Raw genomic sequence first — 24,458 nt, 5'->3', positions numbered from 1 at the left:
GGTGACATCGTCATAAATGTTGCTATACCTTTTTTTATAAAGTTAAACCAACTTAAGAAAAAATTCAACTTACGACAAAATACTAGTACACTTGAGTAGCTCAGAATTAGCAATTCTGCAATAAAAACTAATAATCTGTATTTTCGATTAATAACCTCCTGGATTCGTCGTCAAAAAAGTATATGGTGGATACATGCAGACTACATATACCAGCCATAACTGGTGTTGTCTACCATGCACAAAAATATGGAACTGTTGCATTCTGTGAGCCCCGGTTGAAGATCCCCACCCGGGCTCGCATAAACAACTACCCTAGCACATGCCCCGCAAGTCTAGTGCGGTTTTCGCAGCAAAGCTCTTGGTGCACTCCGTTGCCTTCCGCATCACATGCTCGATTATTTCTTCATTGCCCTGACACTTCTCATATCTATGGAATTTCTTGAACAAGGACTGCAAATGGCGAGCATGGTATGAAATAACAAGTATTTAAACAAATAACCCTAATAAAAGCATTTTTTTAAATGATCACACAAAATTCTGAATGACAAGTATAATAGTAAAGAGAGATACGCTGTCCGTGTTTGAGCTCAACCCTAAATGAACCCTGCACTAAATTAAAACCTGTGATCTTAGCTATACAAGTTAAGCTCCACAGCCCCTCAAAAAAAAAGTTAAGCTCCACAGAACAGAACAAATGAGAAGAAAAATGGGTGAAATACGGATCAAGTCACCTAAGAAGTTGAAGCAGCATAACAAGAATAGATCTGATTGGATTTTGTACATGTTTATATTGTTATACTATATAATAGTGCTCCATCCGTCCATAGTAGTTGTGGTGATTTTAGTTCAAAATTGAACTGAAACCACGAGAAGTATTATGGATCGGAGAGAGTAGTAATATAATAGTAGAATGCATAAAGAATGAGCCAGACCTGCATATTTGCTCGAGGAAGACTAAGGCATGTCGCCCTATCAAATAATGCACGTATAACCTCCGTGTCCCCAAGTCGAATTTCCTACAAAAGATCACTTTCCAGTGAAAATGAAAAAGTTGACATGATTTTAAAAGCGAGTGACGAGTTGTGCAAATGCAATATTACTTGGTCTAGGTAAACACTCCAAAGGTCTGTTCTTTTTGGATAGTCCCGTAGGATCAGCTCAAATCTGGATCTCCCTTGCTCAGGCACCCCGTACTTGAACTCCAGGATAGCAGTCTGTGACATAAACCTTATACGCTTCCTCTGTGGCAGACTTAGAAGCGCACGGTTTATGACGGATTCGATGTATTCAACATGCTTGCCTTGCTTCAGTGAAAATCGAATGCGGCGTAACCAGATCTACAGTTGCATCACGCAAGTCATACATTTGCTCCAAATGCAAACAACAAAGTGACACTACTAAGTACTAACCTTGCACGAAGTTTTGAATCTCTTGGCCATCCTACCCAAGAGTTCATCCGCCAGTTGATGATGTTCAGTCCTCTCATACATTCCAAGAAGAGCCAAGTGCACCTTTTTTGGATCACAATACTGCAAGGCCCTTCGGAATATCTTCTTGACAGCGTCCTTGTATATACTCAATTACAACGGATCAGTATCATCAACTGGGACAGCGAGAAGGAACATAATCTAGTGTCATTGGAAACTTACCTCCCGTGGAGACCCGTATTCATTTTCAAGGTTGATGTATGCTACCCATACATTGAGTTTCTCCTGCTCCTCTCTAATGTTTATTGTTCTCAAAGCCCTAATAAACACGAGGGACACTTGTATTAAGATGACAACTGATGCAAAACGGATTTGAACTAGTGGAATTTCAGTAAACCCACTAGACAGAATTTCAGCAAAGAAAACATAACTAGATGGCTTTGCATATAATAGATCGACAATAGTGCCAATTTTCATGGATTTTTTTCTCTTCAGAACAGTAACTTCCTATCACCGCAGGTTATTCGAAAAAGGATCTCAAGCAAACCTGTTCCTTATAGTGCATACGTACCTTTCAGCTACTGAACGTGCTTTCTCAACTTCCCCAAGGTCTACCAAAAATGCCAAATAGTTTATCCAAACGAAGCTACTATCTGGAGAGCCTCTAACCAACTTGTCGAACTCATTGGGAGTCCGCGGTACACCTTTCTGCAACGCCCTTTCCTCAAAGGCACTGATTTCTGTTTCACTGGAAAAAGGAAACATAATGGATTAGAGTCTTTGATGCCACTGCTGAGAGAAGCCTTGAAGGTGCGAGGAGAAGGAGATTTGTGAAAACCTGTGTTTTCTCTTTTTCCCCGTTAACCGTCGATCTCTCTTTCTTACAGTTCCATTAGCAGTTTCACGACCTTTCTGATCAGCCTCTTGGTCGAAACTTCATGTTCGTCCAAGGAGACCTGAAGTGCCGGAACGAAGCCCTGCGTTCGGCCCGGGATGAAAATCTCCGGGCATGCCGGGGCGTGGCGAGAGGCTAGCGGCCGACGCATCGCGCTAGGAGGGATGCGGGCGAGACGGGCCGAAGATCGTGTCGGGAGGGAGCAGGAAGACACAGCCGGGGCGCCGGGATGGAGGGCGTCGGCGATGGGCGGCGAGCGGAGGAACGTAGCGTGGGGGGCCGCCGTGATGCAGCGGATTGGTGACTTGTGACTAGGTTTTTATTTTAGGAACGCCTAGAGATGAAGGCCTAGATTTATTGATAAACATGGAACCATTTCAGACCGTCCGATGTATATTGTTTAACGGTTAGGATGATTTGATCAATTTCAACTGGTGGACAAAAAAAAAAGATGACTGGAGTCAGACCTAAACCCAGCCAGACGCCGCTCTCGGGTCGGGCTCCGACCGCGAGAACCCCCTTACGGCATGCCGGAGACGGTGGACATGGAGGCGGAGCCGGAGGCTGCGGCCGCGCTCGTCGCCTTGGGGTTTGAGCCCTCTCCGTCGAGGCTCGGTGAGCACAGCCCTCTTGTACATACATCCGTGGGATTTTGCCTAATTATCGTTCCAAGGATTGGGATTTGTTCGAAGTTGATGCCAACATCTGTTAGACGCCAGGCTCTTCAGAGCACCAGCTCCGTGCCAGGTCGTTTTATATTTTGGCAATTTGCCCAATTTCTAGCTGCTGTGCTAGCTTCGAGCTATGCTGACGTTGAGCATCCATACCTAGGAATGGTGGGAATTTGGTAACAGACCTCTTTCTAGGGAGTGGCAGGCTCTTCGTTTCGTGATTTTGCTCCTTTCGGTTGGCAATTTATTCTCTTTAGCAATGGTAGAGAGAACCTCGCAGATGCTCGTGTGTCAGCATTTTGAGCTCTGTAACTAGGATTTGGGGTTTACTTAGGGAGCATCACTTTGTCGCCGGTTTAGTAGGTTCCGTGTTCCCGTTTCTTCTTTCTTATATGTGGGATGTATTTTTCAGCCATGTCAGTTCATTCTAGAAAGGAGCTTTGTGGTGATAGTAGAGTTTGGATGATTAGGTTATTGTGCCAATATTTCTTCTGTGATCTGAATAGTGGAGACCTCTCCTTTTGCTACTTTAGTTGGCAGTTGATGTTGGATTTGCAAGGATGCTCAGGACTTGACTTGCTCTGTCATTTTACACCAGATAATTTCAAGAACAGCCTTCATTTGCTGAGCAACGGAAACACGAGGGATTTCGATGCTTGGGTATCGTTAATAAGTTCCGCAGAGGAAACTTCTGCTGTAAGTGAAATGTTTCTCCCCTGGCTCTGCTTAGGTTTTGGTTAGATTAGTACCCCCCTCCCCCTTTCCTATTTGTTATCACATAACTGCACAAACAAACTGGAGAAAAATGTTTTCCTTTCAATGATTTTTCATGCGGAACCAATGTATGTTAAGCAGCATCTGGTTGCTGATGTTTGCGTTCTTTCAGAATGACATAGAGGTTATTAGCTTGGTCTACCGTAGCTTCTTATTGGAATTTCCTTTGTGCCACGGCTACTGGATTAAATACGCAGCTCACAAAGCACGGTTATGCACATATGAAGATGTGGTGGAGGTTTATGAGCAAGCCGTGCAAGCAGTGCCTCATTCCGTCGATCTTTGGGTCAGTTACTGTGGATTTGGTATGAGTGTGTATGAAGACCCTGCTCTTATTAGAAGGTAAAGAAGATATAAATGTAACCGGTGGCTTGATTTCCATATTTTTTTTCCTTTAGATATTTTAGTAAGAAACACCCAGTTGTCCAGATTCTTATCCTTTCCCTTCTTTTTTCCGTATATACAATTTCTGTTAGTGTATTCTCCTGTATGTTTGAGCATCTCAGAGTATTTAAAGGCTTCAAACTGATAATATTCCGTGGACAAGCAATCATGAATTTCATGTTGTTTATATTATAACATTAAATGAAGAAAGACAGATTGATCAAGTACTAGAAAATAGACCAGTCATGTTTTTCATGTTGTGTAAACTTCTAAAATTGATATCACGTCTGTTATAATTCAATTGGAAAAATCTTGACTCCTGTGACTCCTGAGCATGAGGACTGTGGAAGTAAAGAACCGGGGAAAGGAAGCGATGTTGGACATTCGACCTTATTGAACTAGATAGTTAAATCCCTCATCTCTCTCGTTGAAGCTAAACTGCAAACAGTATATGTTTGATTTTTGTGAGTTGACTTGGGCATTATGAGACAATACTACCCGATAAATCTGGCATATATAGTGAAATGAAAAGACTATACTGTAATGTGTAAGAAGGTAATATCAGTATTTTTTGAAGCAAGTTACAGAACGCATAGTTTGTGGAATATACATATCCTTCAATCCGTTTGATACCCCTTTGCTCCTTCAGGGTAACTCATGATTAAAATATTATGGTGCTGTTGTGTGTTACTAATTTTTTCAATGACTTTTTCACAGCTTATTCGAGAGGGGTTTGTCGCTTGTTGGAAAGGACTACTTCTGTTACCATCTTTGGGATAAGTACATAGAGTTTGAGAATTCTCAGAAGCAGCTGATTCAGCTTGCTACCATGTATATTAACATGCTGAAATTTCCTACAAAGAAGCTGCACAAGTATTATGAGAGGTATGTGATAGTCTCTTCGTTGGATGAAGAAGTTATCACCTTTATTTGATACTGCATCATGCATTAAACCATTGATAGTCTATAACCTCTCAGACCTTGTCTCGTGATACATTTGCAAGTAAAAAATTATGCACGCCAATTATTCTTGCTCTCTCTGTTAATATTGGTAACATTACTTTGTTACACTTACACCTGCATTTTCCCCAGAGTCCTCTACTTTTGTCATTGCCATTGACTCTAATATTATTCTCAATGTATCTTTTGCTCATTGAATTGTAAATTATTGCCTGAGTAAATCATGTATGTTAAGGGAGCATCATTTGTTCTTCCAGAGATGTGATTTATGGAGCAATTTGGATCATTTGCCAAAAGGAGCTACGAATTTCCTAAGCAGAAACTAGCGATTTTTTCTTTTGTACCCAGTATGGATATTTGAGCCATTAGATTTGTAAATCGGGTGCAGATCTTTGTAGCATCAAGAGGAAAAACTAGCTTTATCTGGTTTTACCAATTGGGCTAGTATTAGGCAAGGACTTGCTCGGTAAGGCTAGTTCCTATGTTTTGAAGACAATAGCATATAGCTTACCTTGTCCCGTAAGGTTAGACAACATTGGCCAGGATGGTCACGGGATTAATTAGACTAGCTAAGGTTTTCAAGCTACCTACTGAACACCATATTTTCGAGAAAACGCAAAGGACCTTTGCGTTTCATTTCATTGAAAAGATAGGAAATCGTTTACATCCTCCTAGGAGGCAGTTTACTGAACACCATATAGCAAATATAAATTGCCTTACTGCTGACTGCTGAGTGAGATTACCACCTGTTAGCATTTAAGAGATCTAGACAGGCCTTAGTTTCAAACGAAGAATTGTTGTGGACAACTAAATGACAGAGATTGTACAACTACATGCAGCAAAATCTTCTAATTTATACGTGATATGATAAGTAATTAGAAGGACATGATCTTTTGGATTCATTGGTGTGGCATGCAGATAACACCCTCTTGAAAAACGAACCTTGTATGTGGAAAGGACACTATTTGTCTAGGCAAGAACATATGCTGCATCAGTTATACTTGGATTTCATATAAGTGAATTAGCGATCTGGTATGCGAGTTGAACCTGAGATCTAACACATACCTGATATATCAGTTTAAGATGATTAGATCTGGTCCTTTGTGAGAAATATTGTTAGTTTATTGCATTATAGGTTGACACGAGCTATTATGGCCTGATCCTACTTGAATCGACGGCAAATATTTTTCTTTACTAAATTTCATTTGGGTTAATCTGGGCCGTTATTGCTTGATCCACCAGGTTGAATGGCTCAAATATTTTTCTTTTTTCCCCTATTAATGCGGGGATTTCATGTGAGAGCCTGTAAGCAGTATAGTAATAAATCTGTAGGTCTTACTTATGCCATTCTGTTTGCTTTTGTCTTCGTTTTTGCCACCAGTTTTAAGAAGTTGGTAAAATCACTGGAACAAGAGGTTACACATTGTGGTGCTGAAATATCTACAGAAAATATACATATGTCTGAAGTGATGGAAGCTGAGGAATCTGAAGGGGATATCTCGACCAAAATTGCTGGCTTATTTGACCAAGGTGGGCATCTTAAGCCTGAAGCATTAAAGCAGTACTTATTTGCTGGCGATCGTCTCTACCGGATATCCAGTAAACTTAATGAAGAAATTTGCGGCTTTGAGGCCTCCATCAGAAGGCCTTTTTTTCATGTCAAGCCACTTGATGATGACCAGCTTGAAAACTGGAACCAGTATCTTGATTTTGTTGAGAAGAATGGCGATTTTGACTGGGTATTTTTTTCTTCTTGTATTTGTCTTTATGCCCAGGGCTTAGCTGCATTGTTCTAACAGCTGATTACATCTCGCATCTTCGCCTCCAATTTGCAGGCTGTAAAACTGTATGAGAGGTGCTTAATCCCTTGTGCTAATTATTCAGAGTTTTGGATTCGCTACTCTGAGTATGTAGATGCCAAAGGTGGCCGAGAGATTGCAAACTATGCTCTTGGTCGGGCATCTTCGAGTTTTGTGAAGGTATTCCCTGGAAAATTATTTGGTTTACCATATTTCTTGTTATTAGTTTAAACTTGAGTACTTTCTGTATCGACCTGATGTGCTAAGTACTAGGTGGAACCACTTGTGTTAGATCTGCCAGGTCCCTGGAATAATTCCCTACATTCTGCTGCTTCTAAAATCATATAAAGGTAGCTTGTTAATTTCAAAATAAGAACCTGAAGTTTTCAGAACAGCTAGAGCTTACATCAGACAGGAATAGCTGCAATGCTGATTAGGTACTGTAGATTTGTCCTGTCTCGAAGTTCATTGTGGGCTTTCAGTTTTTCAGCACTTATTTAGTTGCTTAGTTACCATTATGCTTCTATATATTTGTTTGCTTATGCACCAGATCGATTACTTATTTTGCTTAATCTTATTGGTAATATACCTCCATTTACAGTTTACATGTGGATAGCATCTATCTATTCAATCTTAACTTTCCATCTGAAAGATGATATTACTTCCTAGTACCATCTACCAAAGATAATATTCTAGTTCCCCATTAATCTCGATAATGAGAAAGCGACACATATGTCTGGTCTTTTTGGCTGCAAGCTTGAGACCTTCCCTTTCACCTACCTCGGACTCCCGCTTGGCCTAACCAGACCCCGCATTAGAGACCTTGGTCTCCTCTATTCAAGGATCAACCATCGCCTTGCAGCCACTGCCTATGTTCTTTCTCTTGATGGAAGGATCATGTTGACTAAGGCCATCCTTAGCACTTTACCCACCTTCTATCTCTGCACTCTTAAGCTGGCAGATGGAGCCATTGGAATCGTCGAAGCTAGGAGAATTGGCGTTTGGGGCAAACTGGAGAATTCCAATAGCTCCAGGACTGCTACCTAGGTACGCCAACTCCATGGGCCTAGCTGGCTGCAGGTCTGCTTTCATGTGCTGCAAGCCTGCAGCTGCTGCTGTTTCACCATCATGTGCACATGACACACTAGCCATCGTCCAATTAGTTTATCCTCCGTTACCATTTTATTAAGTGACTCAGAAGCTCACATTAGATGGAGAATATTCCATCTTCACGTAATAGGAAGTGATCAATTTTAACTTGCCGCCCATCAACTTCTTGTTTTACCTTAGAATATGCAACTCCATGCTAACATTCTGGATGCCATTTTTTTGTTGCTCTTTATTTCATCCAAACAGGGAGTCCCCACTTTCAGCATGTACTATGCTATGTTCAAAGAGCAAGTTGGTGATGCACCAGGTGCTCGTGCTCTTTTTGCTAAAGGAAGCAGTAATTTCACTTCAGATTTCTATACTAATATCAATAGAATGGCCAACATGGAGAAACGCATGGTATACACCAGTTTTTTGTGAATTTCCTGCTGGTTATCTTTGCTAGAATATGGTTCATCTCCACTGTTCAACTGCTCACAGGGAAATACTAAAGCAGCTACGGAAATATATGAGAATGCAATTGAGGATGCCATGCAAAAGCACAACACTGAAGTACTTCCGGACTTGTACGCAAATTTTGCGCAGTTCAAATATGCGGTAGGTAATTTGGGACTTTACCAACATCAAGTATGCTAGGTACATCTTGTTATATGCAATATGCTTTCTGCAAAGGCATATACATGCATCTAGTGCTATCTGGTAATAATCCTGCAATATGCTTTCTGCAAAGGCATATAGCATCTGGTGCTATCTGATAATACATGCGATGCTTTGTGAATTGCATTGTGCTGGTATTAAGCTAGGACGCTTAGGCAACACTTAGGCAACAGAGCGCCGCCTAGCACCTTAGGTTTTTGCCTGCTTTAGGTCCGCTTTAGGCGCTTAGGCGGTAGAGCGCCCCTAGCGCTTTAGGACGCCTTACTGCTGTAAAAACCATGCACCCAGGTTCATGTTCTCAGAGGCGAATTTGGTTCTTAATTTTTCAGAAAAAACATTGTGGGGGCCTCCCCACCCCTTGCTTTTTGAAGGACTTCTTGGAATTGCAGATGTGGGTTTGTGGGGTTGGATGGTCCCATATTGGACTTGCAATGTGAGTTATACTGACATGTATGCTTAGGTGCGAAGTGCGAACATAAATCTCCTGCTTAACCTCTTTACATAAAGCATGGATGACAGTGCAAGTTGGTTCTATGCATATTCGTGCCTATCCTGCCAATGCCACACTTTGAGAAATATTTGGGCCTAGAGGCTAGAGTGTCATGTTAGATGCAGGAAATAGTCGAGTTATGTGTAGTATATGCTCCCTTGACTATACACATATGTGAGTAGATGTTCCTGCTTTTCTTGTAGGCTGACATATGTTATGTTCTATAGGCAAGTCATAGCACATTCCTCCTTTCAATTCAGGCTGATGTATGTTATGTTCGACAGGCAAGTCATAGCATTGCTGAAGCTCAAGAAGTCTTTGTCAAGGGAATCGAACAGGCACCCTGTAAACCTCTGATTAAGGTATCTTAATGAGCATAGTTTCTGCATTAATATATTCTTTCTTTTCTAGGAAGAGACCTCTATAATTTCCTTTGTTATTTTTCCTCTAGGGATTCATACAGTTCATGAGTACATATGGAGGATCTACAGAAATACCTCTTCTTGATTCTCTTATTTCTAATGCCGTGACTCCTGGATCTGATGTATCAACAGCTTTAAGCCCTGAAGATCGAGAAGATATCTCGTTGTTGTTTTTGAAGGTTAGTAGGGGTGCATGTGCATCTTTTCACAGTCTAAAACACACTATTGTGTACACTCCATTTACCTTTACTTTCTTAGTGGGCCAACTAATCATTTCTAAAATGAAACTGTCTCTTTTTGCATGTTCTCCACTTAGTATTATTGAATTAAGGAATCCAAATAATAGAATTCAATAAACATGGTGTTGGGATCGTCTCACTGGATCTTGATTGACAGACAAACACTATACTATAAAGTGTCAATATTGTGTAATGTCGTTTTGATGTTGCACCTACTTTAGAGTAAAATATAACAACAGTCACTGAACTCAATGTATTTGTGCGCCTTGATCACCGTACTTATGCGATTTACGGTCATCGAATACGCTTGCATGTGTCATAGATGGTCACTGGTGCCCATATAGCCCCGTATTTGCTGACATGGCACTAAGTTGACTGGTCTCCAGCAGTGTGATTTTTTTGCAAAAAAGCCCTCAAAAAAATTTCTGTCGTCTTCACGCAACCGACCGCCGGCGCCTGGCTGTGCGCCACCCGCCTCGTAGCGGTCCCGGCTGGCCCCATCCCCCATCTCTCCCCGTCGAGAACCATCTTTTTTTTCTTAATCATTTTTTTGTCCTCCAAAAGCTAGCTCACGTACCAAACAGATTAATCTGGTCTGGTCTGGTCTGGATGTCCAGCAGCATCATGCGGAACCTTGCTGTGTTTCCGGTCAGCGTGTGCATCTCGTCAAGGAGGCAACAGAGAACGTCCTGCTCGGATCCGGCAAGGCGCGCGAGCACCTCTCCTGCAGCTCCCCGCCCGTTCTTCAGTGCTTGCCGCCGCTCACCGTTTCTCCGATGCGTCACAGGAACTCCTCTGGCGACCATTCGCTCCACGCCGCCGCCCACTCGCTTCCCGCGTTGATATGCTTCCGATCCACGTCTCCGCAGCCTCGTGGAAGCCCCGCTGCCGATTCCGTTCTTGTCGGTGCCGGCAGCCGCGTGCGCATCCTCGTCCCTGTCCCATGTACCTTCCGCCTCGCTGCTTCCCCTGCTGTGCGATGACCGCCTCCGCCTCGAGCCGCAAGGCGAGGCGCCCGACCACGCATCACTGCTGCGGGAGCTCCTGCTCCTCCACGACGTGGTCGCTATAGTTGCGGCCAGGATAGCTCCGAATCAGGCTCTCTACTGCCCCAGCTGCTGATTCTCTGTCCCCATCGCCGCACCTCCCGCAGCAGCCACCGTCGGTCGCGGTGGCGCTCCAGCCAGAGCACCAACCAACCGTGGCCGAGTGCTGAAGCCGACCCTCCCGTTCCGTGCCTCTGCCCAGTTAGCGCAAATCTTACATGTCTTGCACGGCGACAGGGAGTGGCATCCCCGTGGCCGTGGCGAGCGCGAACGCAACGCATGGGGGAGGTAGTGACGCTGGCGACCACCAGGAATGCTTGACTGCGAAAATTTATGGTATTTTTAGTTGGGGAATTGATGAGTGACCTTGGTGGGAAAGGAAAAGAAGATTTTGGGGGTATTTGCAAAATGAAATCGGGATGTGACCTGACAGACAGGGTCCACCACTTGTCACGTCGGCAAATATGACCTTCTACCGCAACGAGTGACCGTCTACGAAACACTCGCGGTATTTAATGACCGTAAATCGCGTATCGCTATGTAAGATGACTAAGGCGAAAAAAAGTTTGAGTTCGGTGACCTTGATGTATTTAACTCCCTACTTTATCCCCTGGGTTATAGAAACATGTCTCTATCTCTACCTTCTAAGGTGTGATTTAAAATGCCATAGCATTTAGGCTCATGCTCTAGCTAGATTATGTGCCGTGGTTTTAAGATTGTTGTCAAGCACATTCAACAATGCATTTTATTATTCATAATAGAAATTTACAACCAAAATTTTAGAAGGGAACAGAGCAAATGTTTTGAAACATTTTGGACATACTTGTCGGTGACCACTAGCTAGTTCATCAACTCATTGATTTGTGTGACATCTTTATTTTCTTATCACCAACTAATCATCTATCCGCAATACGCACTGCATGCTCTTAAATTTGCTACTGCCAGATCATTGTTCCTTTTATCCTTCATTTTGAAGGTGTATTATTTGATCTAGAATTAAGGGATTGAAGTGGGAGAGAGGGGTTGTTCATATCTATAGCAGGCTTTGGTGGCAGAAGGCTTACATCGAAACTCTGTCGGCACTTGAGGGATGATGAATGGCAGAGGAGCTGTGTCAGATCAACTTTCATTATACTTTTCAGTCTTAAGTTAAATGGGACATTTAGTTAAATCTTCGGTATCATGCTGTTATAATTTGAAACAATTGAAGTAATCCTCATACTTGTTCTATTTTGTTGGGATGCTGAGGAAAAGTACTGGTATACAGCTCTAATTTCTTATTCCCCTTGAACAGAGTGAAATGAGACAAATTTGAATTTTCCTTGGTTTCTTTCTAACTCTTTTTGTCCATTCTTTCCTGCATAAGATTTATGTTGCTGGCCTTAACTGGTTTCCTGCTTGCAGTTTGTTGACCTGTATGGGGATGTTCAAGAACTCAGAAAGGCATGGGCTAGGCACAGCAAACTTTTTCCTCATAACACAAGAAACCTGTCGCAGCAGTGTTGTATAACTGATAGTGACAAGAGGAGAATAGCTGAATTTCTGTTAGTTGCTCATGACCATACTCCAGAAGGTACGACCAGATTGAAACAGTCATCCAAAAGTGACACTTGGCTAATTGATAAAAATGTTGGTTCACAAGTGGACATGGATGCTGCAGATCCAGGGAAAAGACAGGGAGTTGCCAATGAGCAGAAAATAGTTGGGACTGTTGATGCGCACCTGGAGGTTGGCGATACAGCTCAGAAATTCGTTGACATGGCTCACAGTCAGCATAGCTTGGAGAAACATGTAACACACAGCCAAATGGATTCACATGCTGACCAAAAAACAATTGATGATTTAAGCGTATGTGAACAAATTGAGCCGACAACAAAAGCCCATGCTTCTGTAAGTGAGAGAGCCCCTCAAGCTGAATCATGTAATTATGATTCTCCTTCACAATCAATTGCTGACGCGCAGATTAATGCACAGGTTGATGTTAAGACCATTCAGCTATCTGCAATTGATCATTCAGAAACAGTATGCTCAAGATCCGATTCGCCATCTGGGGCAAGCTTACCCGAAGAAGGAATTCCTTCCGATACAACTCAAATAATTCCAGCGTTAGAGGAAAATCAACATGAGAAAATCCAAGTAAAGCTGGAAACAGAGTATGATGTGTCTGTCAGTAATGCAAAGCCAGAGAAGTCCACGGATAGTCCAGAAGCAACTCAATATGATAGGGAAGTTCAGACACAAGTTCTGTCTGTCTGCGCAAAATCTTCCAGCTCAGAAATGGCAACAACACAAACTACCACAGGTTCTCAATTTTCTTCCGACAATGCAGTGACTGCCCAAGTTTCAGTTCAGCACCAGATGGATAATCCTCAAGCTTACGAATCTAGTAACCTTTGTTTGACTGGGCAAAACATGCAGCAGATGCAGCAGCAAGGTCTTGCTTATGCAATTCCTCAGAATGTTCAAACATCCCCACAAACTCAAGCTCAACTCGTTGCACAACCTAATCAGGGAAACCAACAGTACCTCCAAATGATGCAAGGGTATGCATCCCAGATGTGGCAATATTACCAGCAACAGCTGTATTACCTGCAGGCTCAGCATAATCAGCAGATGCAGAGTTTGCAACAGCAGCAGCTTCCAACTGAGCATCTCCAGCAAAGTTTTGCTCAGCAGGTACAACAACTGAACCAACAAATGGTACTTTGGCAGCAACAGGTCCAGCAGCAGCAGCAACAGGCACAACCAGTTCAGCAACAATCTGACAAAGCGCAGGTTCAGCAGTATCACCCTTCTCCAGGGGATGGTAAGCATGAACAAAATAAACATCTGCCGCAAGAATCTCAAATCGATCATCAAAATCAGCAATCACAGCAGCAGCAACTGCTCTATTTCCAGCAGCAGCAGCAGGTGTACTTTATGCAGCAGCAGCAGCAGGTGTACCAACAGCAACAACAGCAGCAGCAGCAGCTAATGCAGCAACAACAGTATCTATCTCAGATGCCGCAGCAAAAACAAGATGTGGTACAACAGCAGCAGCTATTTCAGCAGCAACAGCAGCAGCTTTATGAGCAACAACAGAAGGAGTTGGTAGTTCTGCAGCAACAGCAGCAACAGTTTGCCCAACAACAGATGCAGCAGTACCTGCAACAGCAAGCAAAACAACAAGGGTTCAGAGATCAGAACGGTGAGCCAAATCCGCAGGTACTTATCTTGCTGTACCCAATTCATAAAATGGTATAGGAACCCTTGTGTTGACCTGAGTTACTCTGCATTATGTTCCTAACAATACTTACTACCTAGAACCATTATGACTAATCCATGACTTCAGGCTGTCATCCGTTATGTCCCAGATTTTCCTGTAGTAGTAGTAAATACCAAGTTCAGATCTATATCCGTTGCTTAATATTTTAAATTGTCTTCTAGCGGAAGGTCAGGTGGGCGCACAGCTAATTATATTTATGTTTGATTTGCCAACTGTGCTGCCTCTGAGCATTTATTTTCTTTTCAGGACACAAGGAAGATGCAGATGGAGCATGGTCAACAATCTGAAGCCTCACAGGTGAGATTCAATATCAACATAGTCTGATGTTTTAAATCAGTTTTGAAGCATGCTGTGTCATTAGAAAAATAGATCTTTGCTGGTCCTGATTTACTTCTCTCCGCAGAGTGATGGTTCCAAATTGCGGGGTGGTGATCAATCTGAGTTGTCCTACCCATCAACTCCACAGTCTCAGCGTTCCAATTATTGAATCATCCCGCATAATCCATTGTTTCTAAGACCAGGGTCCATGAATTTCCATGTCATTGATTCAAGTACCATTCAACACTTCTATGCATCAAAATATTAAGGAATAGGAATGTTCCACCTCTTCCATGCCTTGGCAATATACTGTGTCTGAAGTGGTGATGTCTCAGCTGCCCCTTTCCATGGTGCACTGGATGCATGCCATTGCTCCATGTAACACATTGGCATATCATGCCTTCTCCGACAAACAATTCCATAGAATATTGAAAACCATCTTCTGCTGGATATGAAGTCATGATGAATGTCAGCTGTGAGCCTGCAGCCGCCTGCTGGCCGTGGTTTGCATCATGAGCGTGTTTCTGCTGAAAGAGCACTGTGATATGCTGGGAATTGCAGCCTCTCACTCACTGCAAAGCGCAGGATATCAAAGTGTGATCCCCTGCAAATATGATGGTACCTTGCTGCGATAGTGGTATACTGGTATAGCATCCTCCAGACCTGGAGTTGTCGAGCCAGAATCGCAAGGAAAGCGAAGTGTACAAGGCCAGCTGGAAAATGTGTAGTTCTACACTTCTATTTCCACCCTTATCTTGAGATTCATGTCGTTGTGGCACAATCTAGTGGCCGAACAACTTTTATGTCATCGTTACAGAATTCAGAAGCAGCACTTTACCTGGCGATGTGTGAATACTGAATAATAAATGCAAATGTTATCAAAAGGTTATGCACCGACTTGTAGGCCTATTTTTTTCTTAGGAGTTAAATGTCGCATGCGCGTGTCGTGCACATGACACAAAAGCTGTATCCGGCTCCTTCAAGCTCTATTCTTTTCCTCAGTGTGTTGTTTCTTTTCTAACACGGCCTTTCATCGCCTCCAATCCCATTTGATATTTCAAGGCGGTGCTACAGATCGCCACGACAGCGGTGTTGTGCTGCCCTGGGCAGAGTCGCAACACATTTAGGCTGGAGGTGACAGAAAAGGCAAGAACAAATACTCCAACCAAAAACTTTACTATGATTATTTTTTAAGGAATATCAGTTTAGTGTGTCAGTACATGATAAAGCATTGCAAAAATATCCTTGATAAAAATAAAAATTATGATTTGGCCCAAGGAAAATTGGTTCCATCTCCTACTTGCATCGTTGAGAGGTCACTGAAATCTCTACTAATACTACTTAAAAAGGAGGAATGTGCTCCGTGTTTCGCCTCATGTGCGTTTAGCTCCATAGTTTCTTCGCACCTCTCGAAGGAATCTTGGCAACAACAAATGGGTCCGCCAACCCATGCGAATTTCTCGTGAAATCTCCGCTCAAGAAAGCTACATAACAGAAACTGTTTTTGGGCTTTTCCAGCTGAGACTTCTGCATACAACCTGACAATTCTTTTTACGGGGGAGGCTTCAGTTATATTCAGATATGGATATGGTGTTTCACCTGCAGATGAGTAGGCTCAGCATTGAAGCACTGGAAGCAAGACAAACCAGGTTGGCAGTGGATCTTAGCCGGAGGGAACTATCGCTGACGCTCAAGTGGACAACGATTATCAAAAGCTTGGTATTCCATCTGCGTAAAGCTGAATATCCGTATGGTTTCCCTTCAATGTGACATGATTTGTATTAACAATCTGATATGATTTTGCACAAACACTTTTCTTTTTAAAATACTAGACCGTTAAAAAAATAAGAAACTAAATGAACTCCTATTGTTGCTATTTTGCTACAATGGGTGGCTAATGTTGACAAAAGTTACTTCAAATTTCCAGAGTTTTTTTTTTGTAAGAAATGACTACAGTTAGTATCACAACAATGAGCCAAAATACTGTAAAGAAAACCAACGAAGAAATGTCTTAGTTAGACTGCAGTTCTCTAAACTACAGTCTGTGCTTGGAGAAATATTTTATCGCACGTGACTTTATTTCTCTTGCATTTCCTGATCTAGTTTATTTCTTTATTTTTTCAGGTTATAATCTTTTTTTTTTTTGCAGGGGCAGGTTCTAAGCCTTAGCTGTGCCTACCTTAATTTGGAGACATTTCCTCTTATGTGTTAAGGTTGGTTGTAGCTAGCTTGGTTCGGAGTTTCATTTCCTTGACATACTATTTGGTATTTAAGGTATACTTTTGTTGGCATTCAGGTAGGCTAGAGAATACCGGCACACAGAGGGAATCTTCAATATTATCTGATTTGGGGTTTACTCCGAGGTGCATAATTTACCAAAATGAACAACTATGCAAACGGTGCTGGAATTTGGCCCATGCCCTAATACAAATTCTAAAATTCTCTTGGTCCATATGAGAATGGTAATGGGTGGGACTAAAGTTTAGTCCCACATTGCTAGTTGGGAGAGAGTTGGAGTGGTATATAAGATGGGATGTTCTAGTCCTAATAAGTGAGTGAGAAGAGAGAGAGCCGTCGCCGCCGCCCGCCTCGCCTCGTCACGCACGTCCCGACACGCCGCGGGTTGCGGGAATCTAGCCGAGCAGAGCTTATCTTTTTTGCTGTTCAGGAAAATAATTGTGTGATTAATTACGAGTCATTAACGGACGTGTTAACGCAGCCGTTTCTTCCGGTTTGTGGACTCGGACGTGGGCATCGGCCCACGACCTTCCCGAACAGCACCACTATATAAGCGCGGACGCGAACCCTAGCCTGAATGAGATACCATATGCGACCGCCTCTTTCCAGTTCATTGCGCCGCCGCCTTCGTCTTCCTCATCCCGTCCTTCGGCGTGCACCGAGCGGCGGGACAGTAGGCCTCCGGAACCCTGTCTCTCGTAGACCTGTATGGGTGAGGGGCAATCAGGTTTTTGGGGAGCGCTTACGCGCGACTACTGGCAACACGACATCGTCCGACGACTAGTTCCCAAACGACGACTTCTTCCCGGACATCGACAACCTCTTTGGCAACCTCAACATGGGCGACAACCAGGATGCCGCCAACATCGCTGCTGCTGCTGCCGCCGCCAACGCTGGACGGTATGCGTTTATGTCCTCCTTGTTTCAGATCTTGTTAGAGTTTCTAGTCCTGCTATTTGGTTTATCTTGTCTAGATATCATCTGCTCATCTACTCTATTGATCTGCATGATTAGTTCATCTGCTCTTTATGTAGTTATGATTTATCAAGTATTAGTTCGGATTAGTTCATACTATAATTTGCTTATATATTCAACAATCCAAAAACCTGATTATAGGCAAATGAATTCAAGTGGCATTGCCGCTGCTACTAGGCCGCCTCTCTTTGATGGTTCGCACTATAAGAGGTGGCGCACGAGGGCAGTTCTCTGGTTTCAAAACCTGAACTACGATATCGCCCTTCTTGGCAAATCTAAGGGGTGATCTTTCTCCTGCTCAGAAGGAAGCTTACAAGAAAGTCGATGCCATGTTTAAGGCAGCTCTCTTTAGTATTCTTGCGGACAACATTGTTGACCCGTACATGACTTTTGAGCATGGTAAGGATGTGTGGGATGCACTCGAGGCCAAATTTGGGGTCTCGGATGCTGGCAGTGAATTGTATGTCATGGAGCAATACTACGACTACAAGCTAGATGACTGGTGAGCGCTCCGTTGTTGAGCAAGCTCATGAGATACAGTCACTTGCCAAAGAATTTGAGCAGTTTAAGTGTACCTTACCGGAAAAGTTTGTGGCCGGTGGCATTATTGCCAAGCTTCCTCCTTCATGGAGGAACTTTGCTACTTCTATGAAACATAAAATACAAGAGTTTTCCATTTTGGGTCTCATTGGGTCTCTTCATGTGGAAGAAAAGGCAAGAGCAAAGGACACACGTGCTCGAGACTTTGAGGGAGGTTCTAGTTCCAATATGGTACAAAAGAAAAACTTCCAATCCCACAAGTTCAAGTACAAGAATAAATCTGAAGGCAAAGATAAGTTTGATGGCAAGAACAAGGCCTCACTCAACCAACTTCAAGAAGAAGACTGATAAGAAGAAAGGGGCTTTCCACGTCTGTGGTGAGCCTGACCATTGGGGCCCTAATTGCCCTAATTGCTATGATAAGCATGGGAACGGCGGCAAGACCGCTAATGTTGTTATTGCTGGCGATACTGAGATGAAGGACGCTGGGTACGGTATTTCCCCTACTGTCCTTTCAGTAGGCAACTCTCCTGATTGGTGGATTGATACGGGTGCCAATACACATGTATGTTCTGATGTTACCATGTTTTCTTCTTATCAGGTCGCAAGGACTTGCTCCGTGCTGATGGGAAACGGCTCACGTGCTTCTGTTCATGGTGTTGGTACGGTAAATCTCAAGTTTACTTCGGGGAAGACCATCCAGCAGAAGAATGTGTGGCACGTTCCCTTCATCAATAAGAATCTCGTCAGCGGATTGCTCTTATGTCGAGATGGTTTTAAGTTGGTTTTTGAGTCCAATAAATTATTTTCTAAGTATGAACAATTTGTTGGAAAAGGTTATGAGTGCGGAGGCTTGTTCCGCTTATCTTTATCAGACTTATGTATTCAAATTATTAATCATATTAGCAATGATAGTGAGTCCAATATTTGGCATTCACGACTTTGTCATATTAATTTTGGGTGCATGACGCGGCTAGCCAATATGAATTTAATTCTAAAATTTACTACTGTCAAGAGTTCCAAGTGTCAAGTGTGTGTGCAAGCTAAGCAACCTCGCAAGTCTCACAAGACTGCTGAGGTAAGTGATTTGTCACCGCTGGAACTCATACATTCAGATCTTTGTGAGATGAATGGCGAGTTGACAAAAGGTGGAAAAAGATACTTCATGACGCTAATTGATGACTCCACTCGATATTGTTATGTGTACCTTCTGAAATCTAAAGATGAAGCTTTTAATCACTTCAAAATCTATAAAGCTAAAGCAGAAAACCAACTTGATCGAAAGATTAAACGGCTTAGGTCTGATCGTGGTGGAGAGTATTTTCGAATGAGTTTGATTCTTTTTGTGCGGAGCATGGTATTATCCATGAGAGGACGCCTCCCTACTCACCTCAGTCTAATGGGGTGGCCGAAAGAAAAAACCGTACTCTAACTGATTTGGTTAACGCCATGTTAGATACATCGGGTCTATCCAAGATATGGTGGGGGAGGCGATAATGACCGTGTGTCATGTCCTAAACCGTGTTCCCACAAAGAACAAAACTATTACCCCATTTGAGGAATGGGAAAGGAAAAGGCTGAAACTCTCCTACTTACGTACTTGGGGTTGCTCGGTGAAAGTGAATGTGCCAATACCCAAGAAGCACAAGCTTGCACTACAAGAAAAGTTCTGATCCTCAACGTCAAATTTTCGTCAGGTATGGCCCCTTTTTCGTCGCCTATGGGCCTAAGCCGATGATATGGTCGAAATTGCGTTAGGCAAAGGCCTACCATAGATTTTTCGGTCCGCCGCGTTTGGGCGCCCTCTGGCCACGGAAAATCGGACCGTTGCAGAAGAGTTTTCGGGAGGCCGTTGACTGGTGATGTCGTGCAAACTGACACGTGGCAGACATCGTTAACTGTGAGTTAACGCCGTTAACCGGCTGAAACCCCGTGGTAGATGGTTGGACCACACAAGGCGTGCCACGCCTCAAATGGGCCGGCCCATTTAGTTTGCGGGCCGGGCCAGCTGACTTAGTTTGACCGGTCAACTATATAACTGGGTTGACCTATTAGGTACGTGGGCCGGGCCTAACCTCTAAGGTTAACTGGTCCACACTTAAATGGGCTGACCCACTAAGCACGTGGGTCGGGTCGAATGCCTTCGTTTGACCGGTCAAAGGATAGTTGGGTGGGCCCACTAAAAAGGTGGGCCGGGCCAAATGTCTTCGTTTGACCGGTGACATAGGTATGCCGAATAAGGTACCCGGGTTATCTGGAGAGGACGTGAAGCCCACGAACCCGAAGCTTTGGAGGCCCAAAAGCCAGAGAACTTCGGATAACGAAAATAGAGTTGTATTAGGAATAATGTAGCAATATAGGAAAGGCCAATACGCCTCTCGCAATTTGTAACTTGTTCGGCACGAAAAGCCTCGGCTCCACCTCCTATATAAAGGGGAGCCGAGGGAAAAGCAAATGATCGAATCTATTGTCAAGAGAACCTGTTGGAGATATGCCCAAGAGGCAATAATAAAAGTGGTTATTATATATCTTTATGTTTATGATAAATGTTTATATACCATGCTATAATTGTATTAACCGAAACATTGGTACATGTGTGATATGTAAACAACAAAGAGTCCCTAGTATGCCTCTTAACTAGCTTGTTGATTAATGGATGATTAGTTTCATAATCATGAACATTGGATGTTATTAATAACAAGGTTATATCATTGTATGAATGATGTAATGGACACACCCAATTAAGCGTAGCATAAGATCTCGTCATTAAGTTATTTGCTATAAGCTTTCGATACATAGTTACCTAGTCCTTATGACCATGAGATCATGTAAATCACTTATACCGGAAAGGTACTTTGATTACACCAAACGCCACTCGCGTAAATGGGTGGTTATAAAGGTGGGATTAAGTATCCGAAAGTATGAGTTGAGGCATATGGATCAACAAAGTGGGATTTGTCCATCCCGATGACGGATAGATATACTCCGGGCCCTCTCGGTGGAATGTCGTCTAATGTCTTGCAAGCATATGAATAAGTTCATAAGAGACCACATACCACGGTACGAGTAAAGAGTACTTGTCGGAGACGAGGTTGAACAAGGTATAGAGTGATACCGATGATCAAACCTCTGGACAAGTAAAATATCGCATGACAAAGGGAATTGGTATCGTATGTGAATGGTTCATTCGATCACTAAAGTCATCGTTGAATATGTGGGAGCTATTATGGATCTCCAGATCCCGCTATTAGTTATTGGTTGGAGTGAGTACTCAACCATGTCCGCATAGTTCGCGAACCGTAGGGTGACACACTTAAAGTTGGATGTTGAAATGATAGAACTTGAATATGGAATGGAGTTCGAATATTTGTTCGGAGTCCCGGATGAGATCCCGGACATCACGAGGAGTTCCGGAATGGTCCGGAGAATAAGATTCATATATAGGATGTCATTTTATGTGATTTAAAATGATGCGGAAGGTTCTATGGAAGGTTCTAGAAAAGTCCGGAAGAAACCACCAAGGAAGGTGGAGTCCCGGAGGGACTCCACCTCCATGGCCGGCCAACCCTAGAGGGGAGGAGTCCCAAGTGGACTCCCCCAAAGTGGGCCGGCCACCCCTCCATGGAAGGTGGAACTCCCACCTCTAGTGGGAGTCCTAGCTTGGGTAGGTTTCCCTATCATATGGAAGGTTTTGGGTTCGGGTCTTATTCGGAGACTTGTAGTCCAACCCTTGGGGCTTCCACCTATATAATGAGGGACAAGGGGAGGGGGCCGGCCACCTCAAGACTACCACCTGGCCGCACCCCCCAAGTGGCCGGCCACCCCCTCCCAAACCCTAGCCGCCCCGTCTCCTCCATAGCTCCCGCGTGCTTTAGCGAAGCTCCGCCGGAGTTCTCCACCGCCACCGACACCACGCCGTCGTGCTGTCGGATTCAAGAGGAGCTACTACTTCCGCTGCCCGCTGGAACGGGAGGTGGACGTCGTCTTCATCAACAACCGAACGTGTGACCGAGTACGGAGGTGCCTGCCCGTTCGTGGCGCCGGTGATCAAGATCTTCTACGCGCTTTTGCAAGCGGCAAGTGAACGTCTACCGCAGCAACAAGAGCCTCATCTTGTAGGCTTTGGAATCTCTTCAAGGGTGAGACTCGATAAACCCCTCGTTGCTACCGTCTTCTAGATTGCATCTTGGCTTGGATTGCGTGTTCGCGGTAGGAAAATTTTGTTTTCTATGCAACGTTATCCTACAGTGGTATCAGAGCCGTGTCTATGCATAGATGGTTGCACGAGTAGAACACAATGGTTTTGTGGGCGTTGATGCTCTTGTTATCTTTAGTTGAGTACTTTGCATCTTTATGGCATAGTGGGATGAAGCGGCTCGGACTAACTTTACATGACCGCGTTCATGAGACTTGTTCCTTGTTCGACATGCAACTTGTATTACATAAGAGGCTTTGCGGGTGTCTGTCTCTCCTACTATAGTAAAGATTCAATTTACTCTTCTATTGACAACATTAGTATCAACGTTGTGGTTCATGTTCGTAGGTAGATTAGATCTCTCTCGAAAACCCTAAACCACGTAAAATATGCAAACCAAATTAGAGACGTCTAACTTGTTTTTGCAGGGTTTGGTGATGTGATATGGCCATAATGTGATGATGAATATGTATGAGATGATCATTATTGTATTGTGGCAACCGGCAGGAGCCTTATGGTTGTCATTAAATTTCATGTTGAGTAGTATTTCAAAGTAGTTGTAATAGTTGCTACATGGAGGATAATCAAGAAGACGGCGCCATTGACCTTGACGCTACGCCGACGATGATGGAGATCATGCCCGAAGATGATGGAGATCATGTCCGTGCTTTGGAGATGAAGATCAAAGGCGCAAAGACAAAAGGGCCGTATCATATCACATATGAACTCGCATGTGATGTTAATCCTTTTATGCATCTTATTTTGCTTAGATCGCGACGGTAGCATTATAAGATGATCCCTCACTAAAATCTCAAGATAATAAAGTGTTCATCCTTAGTAGCACCGTTGCCAAGACTTGTCGTTTCGAAGCATCTCGTGATGATCGGGTGTGATAGAATCAACAAGTGCATACAACGGGTGCAAGCCAGTTTTTGCACATGCGGATACTAAGGTAGCCTTGACGAGCCTAGCATGTACAGACATGGTCTCGGAACACGTGATACCGAAAGGTAGAGCATGAATCATATGATTGATATGATGAACACTTTGAGTGTTCGCCATTGAAATTACACCTTGTCTCGTGATGATCGGACTTAGGTGTGGTGGATTTGGTTCGTGTGATCACTAAGACAATGCGAGGGATATTGTTTTGAGTGGGAGTTCACCTAGATTTTTAATTATGTTGAATTAAAATTTGAACTCAATTTGTCATAAACTTAGTCTAAACTATTGCAAATATATGTTGTAGACATGGCGTCCCCAATCAATTTTAACCAGTTCCTAGAGAAAGAACAGCTTAAGAGCAACGGTAGCAACTTCACCGACTGGTTCCGTCATGTGAGGATCTTCCTCTCTGGCGAAAATCTGCAATATGTGATTGATGCACCGCTAGGTGACCCTCCCGCGTAAACCGAAACCGATGAAGTAAAAGTTGTTTACGAGACTCGGAAAACTCGGTACTCTCAAGTTCGATGTGCCATCCTGTGCAGTCTGGAATCCGATCTTCAAAAACGTTTTGAGCACCATGATCCTCATGAGTTGATGAATGAGCCGAAAGCTATATTTGAGACTCATGCGGCCGTGGAATGCTATGAAGCATCGAAACATTTCTTCGACCTGTATGATGGAAGAAGGCAGCTCCATTAGTGAGCACATGCTCGCCATGACCGGGCATGCGAAGAAACTCGGTGACTTGGGAATAGTGATTCCTAACGATCGGGGATTAATCGTGTCCTTCAATCACCGCCACCAAGTTACAAGAACTTTGTCATGAACTACAATATGCGGAACATGAACAAAGAGTTACCCGAACTCTTTGGCATGCTAAAAGCCGCTGAGATTGAGATCAAGAAAGAGCACCAAGTGTTGATGGTCAACAAAACCACCAGTTTCAAGAAACAGGGCAAGTCTAAGGGAAAATTCAAGAAGGGTGGCAAGAAAGCTGCCACGCCTCCTATGAAACCTAAGAACGGCCCTAAGCCTGATGCTGAGTGCTATTACCGCAAGGAGAAGGGACACCGGAAGCGTAATTGCTCCAAGTATTTGGCGGATC

The 24,458-nt window shown here is 43.5% G+C and overlaps 1 protein-coding gene and 1 pseudogene across 4 annotated transcripts; one reads left to right on the top strand and one right to left on the bottom strand.

Moving 5' to 3' along the window:
- Positions 1 to 312: 312 nt before the first annotated feature.
- Positions 313 to 2,473, bottom strand: LOC124653399 (annotated as a pseudogene).
- Positions 2,474 to 2,810: 337 nt separating this feature from the next.
- On the top strand, positions 2,811 to 14,749 carry LOC124684663 (pre-mRNA-processing factor 39-2-like). 4 transcript variants are annotated; one of them, XM_047218950.1, is made up of 14 exons: positions 2,811 to 2,937; positions 3,592 to 3,689; positions 3,880 to 4,109; positions 4,869 to 5,036; positions 6,493 to 6,850; positions 6,947 to 7,090; positions 8,267 to 8,419; positions 8,501 to 8,617; positions 9,452 to 9,529; positions 9,619 to 9,768; positions 12,279 to 12,447; positions 12,535 to 14,078; positions 14,386 to 14,436; positions 14,543 to 14,749. In XM_047218950.1, exons 1-14 carry the CDS (start codon positions 2,850 to 2,852, stop codon positions 14,624 to 14,626), a joined length of 3,432 nt encoding a protein of 1,143 aa, XP_047074906.1. In that variant the 5' UTR covers positions 2,811 to 2,849; the 3' UTR covers positions 14,627 to 14,749. The 4 variants fall into 4 exon arrangements, with proteins under 4 accessions (XP_047074906.1, XP_047074899.1, XP_047074892.1 ...); XM_047218943.1 differs by having other exon boundaries at positions 12,279 to 12,764; positions 12,849 to 14,078; XM_047218936.1 differs by having other exon boundaries at positions 12,279 to 14,078.
- Positions 14,750 to 24,458: the final 9,709 nt, after the last annotated feature.

This window comes from Lolium rigidum, chromosome 1, assembly GCF_022539505.1.
Source record: "Lolium rigidum isolate FL_2022 chromosome 1, APGP_CSIRO_Lrig_0.1, whole genome shotgun sequence".
NCBI classification, from domain to species: Eukaryota; Viridiplantae; Streptophyta; class Magnoliopsida; order Poales; family Poaceae; genus Lolium; species Lolium rigidum.
The sequence above is the reverse complement of the archived record's forward strand: the minus strand, read 5'-3'. Positions and strand labels throughout refer to the sequence as shown.